This window comes from Scyliorhinus canicula, chromosome 17 (genome assembly GCF_902713615.1).
Source record: "Scyliorhinus canicula chromosome 17, sScyCan1.1, whole genome shotgun sequence".
Classification (NCBI taxonomy): Eukaryota; Metazoa; Chordata; class Chondrichthyes; order Carcharhiniformes; family Scyliorhinidae; genus Scyliorhinus; species Scyliorhinus canicula.
This window is the reverse complement of record NC_052162.1, coordinates 29,781,517-29,795,154: the sequence shown is the minus strand read 5'-3', so window position 1 is coordinate 29,795,154 and position 13,638 is coordinate 29,781,517. Positions and strand designations below refer to the sequence as shown.

The window sequence follows — 13,638 nt, the reverse complement described above, 5'->3', positions numbered from 1 at the left end:
CAAAGCTTGTAATAAAGCTCGGTTCGAACAGTGTAGAAGGACAAGAATTTTTCAATTATCCTCTTACTTCCCAAAACGCTCATTTTAGACCAATGTTTACGATGACATTTACTTCCCTGTGATGTGTTAGCTAGAAAACCAAACCTTGCAATGGCGAGTGCCTCAATGATCAGTCACTTAAGGGCACAGCGAAGTTAGCATTTTTCTCAAAGACCTCAAGGAAATTTGTTAAGAGGTGTTTGAAATCCTTAAGGGTTTAGATAGAGTAAATAAAGAGCTACTACATTCAATAGCTGAAGGATCAATAATCAGAGGTCACAGATTTATGATTGGCAAAGATCAGAAGCAACATGTTGAAAAAATCTTTTTGCAACAAATGGTACGGACTTTTGAATACACCACCTGGTTAATGAGATGGAAACCAACTGAATACAGTAGTATCATTCAAAGGGAAATTAGATAAATATCTGGGAGAAAAGAAACTGAAGATCTAAGGGGAAAGAGCAGTGAATGAGACAAAGTGGACTGCTCTGGATCTAGTTGTATCTTTTACCATATTATTCTCTGATAACAGTAGTGATTGCCAAGTCCATCTTTCCTCAGCCTGGTTTCATTTTATTCATTCAAATTTTTACTCTATGATAATGAAAAGTTAGTGTGAAGAGTCAATGCAAGATACTGCACTGGGTTACATGCAAAGGAGCACATTGACACAAATATATTGCAGTGCACGGGTTTTATTACTTAACATTTTTAAATAAAGGTGAGCCCACAACCACACACCATTTTGTTTAGAACTGTACTCAAGAACAGAGCAGCAATCATCAACTAGTCTAAAACAAAACCAAAAAAAAAAATCAACGCCAAACATTTTTTCTCTTGGCCCTACAGAAAAAAGTGGAAGTCAACATGTGAAGCAGAACTGGATACCTTACAAAAATACACAGACTTTCACAAACTAAATACATTACAAACATCAAGGTTTTTAAACATGAGGTAGAAAAGGTACAGATTGTATGCTCGAATCATCAGCTACCTTAAACATCGAAAGTAGGTGAAAAATGGTACTTGATATCAAGTAGGAATAACTTTCCTTCTTTGAAGGGTAATCCTTCAACCAATTTCAGAAGACAGCCATTGCACTCAAGGGAAAGTTGAAATTCACTGTTGATACGATGCAGTGGAGAAAATAGTCATTGATATTGTGCAGTGTGGAAACCCTATAAAGCCCATCTACTGACTGGCAACATTTACCTTACTTTTGGTCATAAATGCAATTGGGAATTTTACTAGAAACTCTCAGGATGGAGATGAAAACAGCTCCCATAAAAGACCATATATAAAGATATTTCAAGAAAATGCTGAGGAAAAGGCAGAAGATCTCTTGCCTACCAGAATAGAAAGTTAAACCTTCAGGAGGCAAGGCAATTAAAGGATCTGATACACAATAATTCTGGGTTGAGGGGGAAAGCAGGTTAACAATCCAGTCCTTTAGTTGGGTCTGTTAAATCCTTTTTTTTTTTCTTTAATACTTTAGTGAGATGCATAATGCGCAGGCTGATTGGCAGATCCAACATAATTTAATGGAGCAGGAGGTGCTGGGCTCTGCAGCCTTGCTGAATTGTTACACATCTGGTTTGTTGGGTACCATGGACCAACAAAATGAAGAGTGGATGTTACAGGGATACATGGATCATAAGCAGGAGCTGGTATGTACTGGTCTGTCAGCACCGGATAGTACACCGTTGAATGAGGAACTGGTTGAGGCTCCACAGTAGGATAAGAACCTGCAGGAAAAAAGGAGTCCATCAGTATCAAAAATATCTTCATTTTGCCCAAAGCTGTAAAATATTATCACCTGGAAAGAACTTATAAGAACCAACAGCCTACTTACACGATCTCTCAATTTAAAGGCAACCATCAGTCGAATTGTGAAAAATGTATTATGCCCCATAGCACCTCTTCTGGGGCAAGAATGTTGGGGAAAGAAGTGAGGAGAGAAGCAGGTGACGGTGCTCAGATAAAGTTTCAAAGCAACCTGCATTTATTAGATCTTGCTGCTCGAAGGCACAAACTGCTTCATTATCTGAGGAACTGTGAATAGAACTGAACAGTGTAAAATGTACAATTATCAGTGACCTTATGATGGAGGGAAGGTTATTCCTGAAGCAACTAAAAAGATAGTTGGGCCTAGGACACTCCCATGAGGAACTGCTGCAGGAATGACCCTGGGAGCCGAGAGAATTGTTCTCCAACAGTGCCAAACCATCTACCCTGTGCAGGCAGTGGATATTTCTCCCCAGTTCTCATTAACTTCAATTTTACTAGGGATTCATAAGGCGACAGTCTCACCTCTCCTCAGGTATTCGGCCCATTTGTCCCTGTTTGGACCAAGGCTGTAATGAAGCCTGGAGCAGAGTGGCCCTGGTGGAACCATTCAGTGCCCTTGAAAAATCAACATCATTTATGTTTATTTTTATAAAGTAAAACATTAATATGCATGTTAATATTCTTTTAATTGGAGGGCTGATGAGATGCTGTTTCTGAAGATAGCTAATAAGATCAGTTCAACCTTCCCCAAGGCTTTAGTAGTGTAATGCTGTTATAAACAGCTCCCATTTCAGTATTCATTATACTTTTAATTCGTACGTAATTCGTCCATGAGATGTGGTCATCGTTGGCTGGGCCAGCATTTATTGCCCATCTCCAATTGCCCTTGGACCGAGTGGCTTGCTGGACCATTTAATTAGGTTTTAAATCCTGAGCACATGCCCAATTCTTACATTGTTATTCAAGAAGAGAGTGTTCAAATTGCCTCAGAATCCACCATTACTGGGTATGCTTGCTCAGAAACGCACCTTTAAATTTTGTCCAGAGGTCCTAAGCCTGGCTGATGAAGGCCCAGAAATTACAATTTTTTCAAAATTGAAATCCTAATTTACATTAATGTTCAATTTGAACAAACATTTGTTACAAACTTTTAATGGTGAGAGCTCACTCTGGTTCCTTCTGTGCTGGTTATAATATTCATAAACCTGTCTGACATCAGAATACAATTGGTCAAATAATTTTAAATATAATATTAATCATCTTTATTAGTGGCAGAAGTAGGCCATGAACACTGCAATAGGGTTACTGTGAAAATCCCCATGTCGCCACACCACGACGCCTGTTAGGGTATACAGAGGGAGAATTCAGAAGGTCCAAATCATCTAGCGGTATATCTTTCGCGATTAGGAGGAAACGTATGCAGACACAGGGAGAACGTGCCGACTCCATACAGACAGTGACCCAAGCCGGTAATTGAAACCGGGTCCCGGACTCTGAAGTAACAGAGATAAACCACTGTGCTACCATTCTGTCCATACCTTGGGTCAGGATTCTCCATTTGGGAGACTCAAGTTCTCACTCCAGAGTAGAAAGACTCCTAGTCTGTGCTGGCGCTAGGAGCGGCACCCTGGAGCAAATCAGTCTCCCTTGCCATGCAAATCTACGTATGGTGGGGAGCTCCTGGGATTGCGTTCTGAATCCTACTATCGTGCTGCCATAATGAGCGAATGGCCAATACCGAGGTCCAGCAACTAAACCCCACCCCCCATCCCTCCACAACACATATCCTTCCACCACAAGCATGAGGGTGCCATGAATGCCCAAGGCATTCAAGAGTGAGGGAAATGAAAATAAGCAATCCAGACTTGGCTGTCGGGAAGCTGTTACACTGTCAGTTACAGCCAACTAAAAGCTATTTTTCTTTGAAAAAGTGAATATAAGCCTCACAGATCAAAGGGGGTTTAAAGTCTTGTGATATGCTTTGGCTTTTATCTGAGACAGTCACGGGAAATTAAAAAGCAGCGATTTATTCTTGTTTTGCCTGCACTGTTCTTTTGAGAGGGGCCCTCTGGTGGAATTTGGGAACACAGTTACATACTTTGACACACGGCAAGGTTTATCAGGGCCGTTTAAAAATACGTACACCAATCCATGAATGCGTGAATCCCAGCCGAGAGGCGGAGCATCTCAACAGGCATGGAGAATCGGGTTTCCAGCCCGTTAATCAAATGCAAATAACCATTTGCATCCTCCCACCAATGCAGGGCGCATAGCTCGCTGCCACCACCCGGTGGGGCTTGGATACTAGGAACGGGATCGGCGCCTGCCTTTTGCCCAACGCGCAACTCTCCGCCCTATCAGGAACTCTGCAACCGGCAGAGAATCCACCTCTTGGTTTAAATCATGAGGAGTAAGGTGGGCAAGTTGCAAATTGGTGAAGGAACAATGCCAAATGCACTGTGCTACCTAATCAACCCAGACAATTGTCCTCATAAATCACCCCTCTGCAAGAGTCTCATGTGAAATATGTTTGGTTGGTTATGAATCTAGTTTTGCCAATCCCATTGCGCATAATTAAATTACTGCACTTGGATGTATCACATATAGCACCCTTTAAAAGCAGACGACTGTTTCTTTGTAATGCAGGAACAGCTATGGAGGGGTAATTTTTGTTTATTTCAAGAGTGCTAGTGGCAAACCGGGGGGAATTGAATTAAGTTTCGATATGGAACTGAAAAATATTCCATGCCACAGAACACCACCCAGTAGAGGGCTGTGCATAATTCAGAGCCAATTGTTGCTCTCAGAATGACTAAGGTGAAAAGTGGATAAAATGTGAAATTGGTGCAGTCAGGATCAAGGGTGTGACACATTCTTGGGGTCGAATACAATGAATCTTGCTCTACATGTAGCAAAGTAATTCCTGACAAAAATGCAAGATTTGAACAATTTCTCTCCTGATACAGATTGAAACTTCCGACACAGGCTTTGGATCAAAGTATATCTGAAAGTATGAAATAAACTTGCCATTAGACATAGCGTCAGAGGGACTTTGATGGTCTTCATTTCTCCCGTTATCACCATATAGTTGTGGCATGGTTGACTGTTCAATAAACTGGGAAGCTGCAGGGAATGCTGGATATACATCCATTGGTTGCTGTTGTGGCATATAGGCCACTGAGGGCCAATAGTTTTGGTGGCAACACTGGAAATGAGAGAGAAAGAGAGGAGAGAGAAATTAACTCAGAACTGACCAGAACCAAGAAAATTATGATTTTCAACTCACTTTGCAGAAAAACTGATCATTTGCAAAACCGTTTTACCAACAGATATGAACTCGAAATAGTATACCACTGCATACTTACAATAAAACTCAAAATAGTGTTCACTACTAATCTCCCCAAAAGACACAATTTATATCACAAAATCATTAAGGAATACACTTGCCCAAGGCACACAAGTCTCAAATCAATCTAGTGGCCTCAGAGTTAAAATGGAAATTTAAGTCTAGTGTTGCTTTAACAACATCAAGAGGTTTGCGGGGAACCTCATGAAGGTAAATTCTATATAAAATGTTAGGTGCCACCATTTAAAAACCAACTCAATGTCCTTAAAGATGTTCTGAAGTTCAGAATGGATGACTCACGAAAATGTTTTTGAAAAATGTCAAAAGGACATTAGAATTTTGGCCTCTGTAGAACCACGTGTATAATTCCCATCAAACTCACCTGCAAGCCAAGGTTGAAGTAGTACTGAACCACCTTTCTATCTAAAGAGAGACATCAAACAAACTTTTGTTACTATAAAACTTGAGCATTTGTGGACTGTGGCTCTGTTCCAGTGAAAGGGTCTCACCTCTAGGAAGGTCATTGCCATTGGGATCACAAGAATATGGTGGAGGTGCAGGAGAACTCATGGTTTCACCCATTTCATTGACAGGAAGGGGAGGACCTGAAAACAAAATGCATTTTAGAAAGCAGTGCGACCAGAAAGTACACAGCAAACATCACATTCTTCCAGGTAACGAGTGTCAGAGCTGAAAAATCATGAACCTTGGGGGATGGATAACACACGCAGTGACACTGGATCAGAATGTAGGCTAGGGCATTTGTGCCTCAGAACAGAAAATATTAGAAATTTGAGCATGACAAAGGCACTGAAAGCAGAAGGGATATGGAAGTGTGGAACAGACAATCAGAAACTATTGTAACGAATACTTTCCTACAACTTTGTATCAAAATAAAAAAAAGTTACAGTGCACAATTGGTGGGCTAAGCATAAACAATAAAAAATATAGCTTTCCAGACCAGAATATTCTTGTACTGTGCTGACTTGATGCTCTGGGCAGCACTGGGGTGAAGCAATTGGAGAGGGGGGGTGGGGGGGGGGGGGGGGGGGGGGGGGGGGGCAGAAAACACGTTCCAGGTCACTTCTGGAACATGTTTTGAGCACAGATTGTGCAAGGGGCAGGATAGGGCTAAACATTGATGGACTATTGTATCAACATTCATCACACCAATTTAGGATGTGAACAGCAGTCAACAGGGAGGCATCCTGGAGTTACCAATGTCGTTGGGTCTATGCCCAAAGACGGTGCTGACCTTAACTAGAGAAGGGAAAGGTAGCTAATTAAAAAAAGCAGGGCCGGTATTCTAGGTTTGGGAGACTATGTTCCCCCGGCAGAGATTAATCGTCTCCAATTTGTGCTCGCACTGAGAGCAAGATGCGATTCACAATCCGTTGTCATACATATTTATGCCTGACGGGGATGGAGAGATATTCTCTTGCGAATTCAGTCATCGGGCTGCCATTTTGAGGACAGGGCAAATCCCCTCCTGCCCACTCCAACCATGTGAATTTCTGGGTCACCCCACTGTACAGGGTGACCCAACCGGACGGCCCCTGCCTGGAAACCCCCCATTACAGTGGCCCCCAGCTGGAAGCTAGAGAGCAATCCAGACAGAGACAGTAAAAAAAAAAGCAAAAAAATCACTGCTTTAAAAATCAAGTGTGCAATATAGCTGCTGGCTCAGGCAGAGAAAGCATCACCTGTAAAATCCTTGAAAGGGAAACTCACATCAGCTGGGTTTAAATCCCTCAGATCTTTGATCTGCAAGGCTCATTCACATCAATGCAAAATGGATTTCAATAGGCTTGACAGCTTGAACACACACCAACTGTCAATCTAATTTCCTTTGGCGCTTGAACTGCCGTTGATGTAGTCCAAGAACTGTCAATCACAGCAGGCAACTTCAAATCCACAAGGGGTCTCCCTTATGGCGGGGTGCTCCCAAGCAGGCATCTCCCTTAAAGAAAGAGGGTGGGAGGGGGGGCGTGCTCCCAGGCAGGCATGGGTGGGCAGGGGTCTCTGGGTGGTGGTCTGTGTGTAGAGGGCGGGGGGGTGCTCCCAGGCAGGCATGGGTGGGCAGGGGTCTCTGGTGGTGGACTGTGTGTGGGCAGGGGGGGGGGGGGGGCAGAGGGTCACTGGTGAACTTTGGGGGCAGCTCCCTAGACGTTACCCACTTGTCCCACACCCCACCAAGGCCACCCTGGGAAATACCTGAATCAATTCTCAACCACGTGAATCACAGCTCAGAGGAATGGAGATTCACGCAGGCTCGGTGCTCAGGCTGTTAATGGGATGCAAATGGTTCAATTCAACAGATTTGCATCCTCCCACTGGCATGGGGCGGAAACCCTCGATGCCGTCGCCAGCAGTAGACCGGAACATCTGAATGCTGATCCCATTTGTCGGCCAAAGCTGGATTCTCCGCCGCATCGGGAACGTTGCTACCGGCTGTGCGAAGCATCCAGCCCATTTTTGACTTTGTGCTAGTGATCAGCTGGTGTACAGCAAAGGGAGATTCAAGTCTTCCGTTCAAGCAACTTATACCGCAACAGAGATTAAGGCGGATGCATTAACACTTAGGAGTACGAAGAGTGAGCAAAAAAGGTCACAAACACCTAAAAGAAATAGCTTTGACCAAAATATTTACTCGAGGTAATTTTGAAAAGAGCAATTACAAGGACACATTTGAAGGTGCCCGTGCCAATCCACATGATCAACGTTTGTTTTTTAAAACTAAGTCTGCACTGTGAATTATATTTGACGTCAAGACTTTGCAACTGATTTTAAAAATCCTTCCACAATACTTACTTCCCCCTTTATCAACATCAAGGGCACAATGAGGTATAAATGTAAACAACATTAAGCAGGAAACCATGGTGCTTTTTCTTCCCCTGACCTTTCACTATGCCATGGACTCAACAAAATCATGTGTTTAGCTGTTTTACATTACATGAAGGAAGAAAGAATGAGTGCTAGAATGAAATTAAATTGAAACAAAAAAAATGTCTAACCCTGATAGCGCTTTTGGTTCAGGACAAATTATTTCAGGCATTGTTTTTGCAACAATTAATTCTAATATTTCACAATTTGTACAGCTTTAGTATAAAAATCAATGCAAAAAAACTGAACTCATGTTAGTTAAAGTAGGAAAGTATGGAGCTTAGGCTGCTATCATTTTTCTTGAAGACTAATAAAAGAGTGCCATCTACTGGAGTTTTAAAATAATGCAAGAGGTGCTCAATGGCTTGATTTCTTGTTCCACCCCAAATGATCTGTTCTGTAAACAAAGGGAACACCTACTGAGCCAGTGCAAAGAAATCTTTTAGTACGCTAGTTAATTGTTTCATTATAGGCTTTTTAAAATTGCATTTGCAGAGCACCTCATTACTCCCTCAGGCCAACCCAAAGTGATGTACGACCGGCTGCTGCTGCTCTTTACCTACTCCTACCAGATCTGCTGTCATAGTACGTCATCCCCTCAGATCTACCGTAACTCATCTGCAACCACCGAGAGACATCAATCATTCAACTACACCTAGGTTGACACCTCTTTCTGCTACCCTCCATTTTGTCCTCTGGACAAGATCTCTGTAGCTTTTGAGCTCTGACCAAATGGCCGAAATACTGAAATTAAAGATTCTTTTCAAGGTTAATGCCTATAACACAGACAAGACCGGTAGTCAAGTTGTGCATAAGGACACCAAAGAGTGAATGCAGAGATCATTCATTTTCGAAATATTGGTTGTGGAAAATAGACTTGGAGAACTTGCCACTTTTATTTGAATGGGGCTTTTGTGCATGCACAATTTAAAAGTGTTAATTCTGATGAATTTTCAGATGTGACATTCAAGATCTCAAAATGATTTGACAGGGTAGACAGAAACGATATCCCCTGGTTCGGGAATTTAAAACAAGGGGACATGGAATCAATTTACTGCGGATTCTGGAATTCCAAAGAAAACAGAAAATGCTGGAGAATCTCAGCAGGTCTGACAGCATCTGTGGAAACCAGAACAGAGCTAACATTTTTGAGTCTGGTAAATCTCAGCCTATTTCCGGTTCTCTCCACCTCTGACGAAGAATCATCCAGACTCTAAACAGTAGCTCCATTCTCACCACAGATGCCGTCAGACCTGCTGAGATTTTCCAGTATTTTGTGTTGACACAGAATCCCAAGTAGACTATTCAGGAGCGAGATCAAAAATTGCAACTCCCTACACAAAGGATAGAGGAAATCTGAAAACTCACCCTCGGAAGGCTACAAGTTTGAGAACAGTTGGGAGTTTTAAAAAACAGATAGATAGATTTTTGTTTGGCAAGAGTATCAAGGCACGTGGAGCATTTACTGGCACACAGAATTGAGGGCACAGGCCAGTCATGATCCAATTCAACTTTGGAGTAGTTTAAAGGGGGCTGAATGGTCCATGAAATTTGGCACATGTAGTGCATAACTGGTAAATTTATTGCTGAAGTATTTGGAACAATACCTTCAGCTTCAATTAATATCAATCATTTTTATTAGTGTCACAAGTAGGCTTCCATTAACACTGTAATGAAGTTACTGTGAAAATCCCCTAGTCGCCACTCTACCATGCCTGTTCAGGTACATTCGGGACTTGTGGGAGAAAACCGAAGCACCCGAAGGAAACCCGTGCAGACTCCACACAGACAGTGACCCAAGCCAGGAATCGAACCCAGGTCCCTGGATCTGTAAAGCAACTGTGCTAACCACTGTATCATCCCATTACCGTCTGCTTCGCTTTTAGTGGACATATTTGTGCAGACGCAATTTACCCATTATATCCATTGGAATTGTTAATCATCAATTTAGTGATGAGAGGGCCTTGTGTCCTAGGTCAGAAAAGCACACATTGGTCCATTTAGCCACAATGATTTCCCCAGAGCCATTTAAGAGACTATCATATTGTGTGGCCAAATAAAAGAGGACCCAGAATTTGGAGCAATCTGTAATATATGTCATCATATTCTCAATAACTATCCATTTCAATTATCATTGCCGTTCAATATCTTGCATGGTGGTTATTAATCATTGATTTTAAATAATGAACACTGCTTGTATGGTCACACAGGGTTGGGCTCTGATACACGGGCGGAGGCGTTTAAGGCTTAACGACAGGTGATCACACTTTAAATGAAAGGTGAGCAGCTGCTTGAACTGCTCCTTTGTGGTTTAATTTAATGCAATGAAAAAATTGGTTCGTGCCATTTGTCTGATGTAGATGGCTGTCTGGGATAAACAGGAATAGTATAAATGATGGGAATTACACTGGGAATATTTTCCTACTTCTGGTCAACTCAGCCTTCCTTTGCCCCTCTCCACTAAGCATGCTGGTGGTGTATTCTTTTTCCATTAAATGATCTCGGGTGTTTCTGTTGTGAGTGGAATATCAAGTATTAAAGTTTCCATGTTTATACCAGAAGCCAAGTGAATAGTTTTTGTTATTTATGATATTATGGATTTGCTCGGTTGATGGATTTTGTATGGTGTAACAAGAATTTACGATCAGTAATTACTTCGGAAAAAAAACCAAACACTATGTTCAAGTCACAGCTGGAAATATCAGACTATTTACAGAAGCAGCGAAACTTAAATTGCATCAACTTTGGATTATATACCTGGTCTCCCAACATGATGAGAAGGTACAAGGACAGGTGATACAACTGTCTGCTGTGGCACTGTTGTGTAGGTGACTGAAGTTTGGCTAGTTTCTGCTGCTGAAGAGGAGTAACCCATAACAGGGGCTGAACTGCCAGAGTTGGAGGTTGATGCTACTGATGAATTTACCATCATCTAGGAATAATAAAGAACAAGTTTACACAACATACATATACTATAAAAATAAACACACTGCTTAATTCTGAACTCAAAAGATTACAGTAGTAATGTTTTAGTAACTGTTTATAAGAGAATACTGATGCCATGGTCAATACTCTGTTACTTGAACCAAGCAAGTATCGTGTGTGTCACACAAGTGCCAGGCAATGATCATTCTCCAACAATAATCTAAACCAAATACTGCATTGCCATCAGAATGTTTTTGATGAGGGATTTCACAATTGACCAGAGGCTTAATTGAATCAGTCACAAACAAGCAGGGTCAAATGTTGGATATGTAGTAGTGAGTGCACCTCACCTCCCGATGACCCAATATTTTCCACCATCTATAAAATGCGCAAGTAAAGAGTGTAAGGAATGTGATGGAATACTCTGCACTTGCCTGGATGAGTGTAGGGTCAATACTCAAGAGGTTTGACACCATCCAGGGTAAAGCACATTTCTTGATTGGCACCCCATCAGCCACCTTAAAACATTCACTCCCTCTACCAGCGGCCCACTGCGACAGCTTGCACCATCACTGCAGCAACTTGCTTAGTAATAACCTGCTCAGTCTGGCTTCTGCCAGGGCCACTCAGCTCCTGAATTCTTTAGTCTTGGTTCAAACATGGAGAAAGAGAGTTGAACTCCAGAGGTGAGTTCCCAATTATGACATTAATTAGCCTTAGCCAAACTGGAGTCAATCGGAATCAGAGGAGAAACTCTCCACTATTTGGAATCATTCCTAGCACAAAGGAAGACGGTTGTGGTTGGCGGTGGGGTGTCATCTCAGCTCCTGGATATCACGGCAAGAGTCCCTCATGGTAGTGTGCTCTGCCTAACCATCTTCGACTGTTTACAAATGACCATCCCTCCGTCAAAGGTGGGGATTTCAATGACAATTGCACAATTCAGCCCACTTGATAAGCATCTTAGCCACAAACATCCACTCCCTCCACCACCAATGCACAGTGGCAGCTGTGGGTACCATCTACAAGGTGCTCTGCAGCAAATCACTAAGGCGCTTTCAACAACACCTTCCAAACCATCTAGAAGGACAAGTGCAGCAGGCACACATGAAAACCACCACATGGAAGTTCACCTCCAAGCCACTCACTATCCTGTCTTGGAAATACATCACTGTTCTTTCACTGTGTCAAAATCCTGGATTGCTTCCCTAATAGCATTGTGTGTTCCTACAGCCATGAATTACAGCATTCAAGAAGGCAGCTCACCACCACCACCTTCACAAGGATTCGTAATAAATGCTCACCTAGCCAGCGACACCTGCATTCATTAACTGAATTTTTTGAAAAAAACTTTCAGTGCTCCTGTCAGCCTGGCAGTGCCACCCATTGTGGGTGGGACCCAGATATCGACACCTCGCAAAATCTGGTTCTATCTAGTGAGGCGCAACAGCGATCAGAAAGTGCAGAAGGCCTGTCCCAGCTGAGATGAGTATCTGTTCAGGGAGGGTACGTCTGGTAGATTGCGCCCAAAATCGTTGGCCCTTCACTGCCACAGGGTTAAATTTCTGATCCTACCCACTTATGGGCACTGTGAATGGTGCCCACACTACATGGACTACTGCAGTTCAAAGCATCTCACCATCACTTTCTAAAGGCCAATTAGAAGCAAGCAGTAACCACCAACTTGCCAGTGACAAAGCCATTTTGCATCAATGGAACAGACAACTTTCATCACAATACTTTAATTTAGAAAACAGTGCCAAAAAACGTGTTACCTTCACAGATCACGCAGGGCAGATTCACAACAAAGTCAGAGACTCGAGTGTTGCTCAGTCTACACAGGATCTTTGAACAAATCATTAAATTACAGCATTAAAAAATTGATAGTTTGATAGGCTACAACAGACCCGGTCAATTTCTTTAGGTCATCCAACTGGTCCAGTCAGTAATCTCATTTTCACTTCAAAATGCTCAAGCCGCAATCATTAGACTAGTAATCATACACATTAGGAGCAAATTCCTGCACATGGTCAGCCAAAAAGAGATTGCGCAGTGTGTCGCCACACTGCGTCTCGGAGGATTCACATACTCTAACAGTAATATTGTTAAAACTAACTAAGTCGCTCTACTACTTAGTTTGGAAATGGATTTCACCTCGATCCAATTTCCAAATTAAATGACCAGCAGTGATGAATTTGCTAAATTTATAGCAAAACAATCAATCAGGTTTAAAAATTAGAATTTTGCAAGATATGGAATGAAATAGATTAAAATGTTATTCAAATGGTCAAAATCTGACCTGTGGGCCAGGCATTCGATGGTTACAAGCATTTTGCAATACAATTTCCAAAAGATAAAACATTTGCCAAGTCATTTGCTAATGTAATTGGTACAAACAGAACTGTATGAAAAGCAAATGGAATTGTATTTGGTTGCTTTATTAAAAGAAATCAATATGTTTAAGACTATGGACAGGAATAAAACCAATGGCATTCTTCTGGGGAAAAAGTGTACCTGCTGTGAATAACTGAAGTGTGCGTCAACCTGGCCCTCCTGGGGTGACTCTGCAACAGAACATCCTTCCTGAATAGACTACAAGACAAACAATAATCAGTTTTTTGTCACACATCTGCACTGGAGTAATGTTCCTCAGC

General features: G+C 42.1%; 1 protein-coding gene across 1 annotated transcript in view; it reads right to left on the bottom strand.

The window, feature by feature from the left end:
- Positions 1–721: 721 nt before the first annotated feature.
- Positions 722–13,638, bottom strand: part of alg13 (ALG13 UDP-N-acetylglucosaminyltransferase subunit) — a 141,183-nt gene continuing 128,266 nt past the window's right edge. Inside the window, exons 23-28 of the mRNA XM_038776124.1 lie at positions 13,499–13,576; positions 10,817–10,991; positions 5,686–5,781; positions 5,559–5,599; positions 4,858–5,035; positions 722–1,787 (exon numbers count right to left, since the gene is read on the bottom strand). Coding sequence (XP_038632052.1) covers positions 1,534–1,787; positions 4,858–5,035; positions 5,559–5,599; positions 5,686–5,781; positions 10,817–10,991; positions 13,499–13,576 — 822 coding nt within the window. The 3' untranslated portion in view covers positions 722–1,533. The remainder of the gene's footprint in view (positions 1,788–4,857; positions 5,036–5,558; positions 5,600–5,685; positions 5,782–10,816; positions 10,992–13,498; positions 13,577–13,638) is intronic.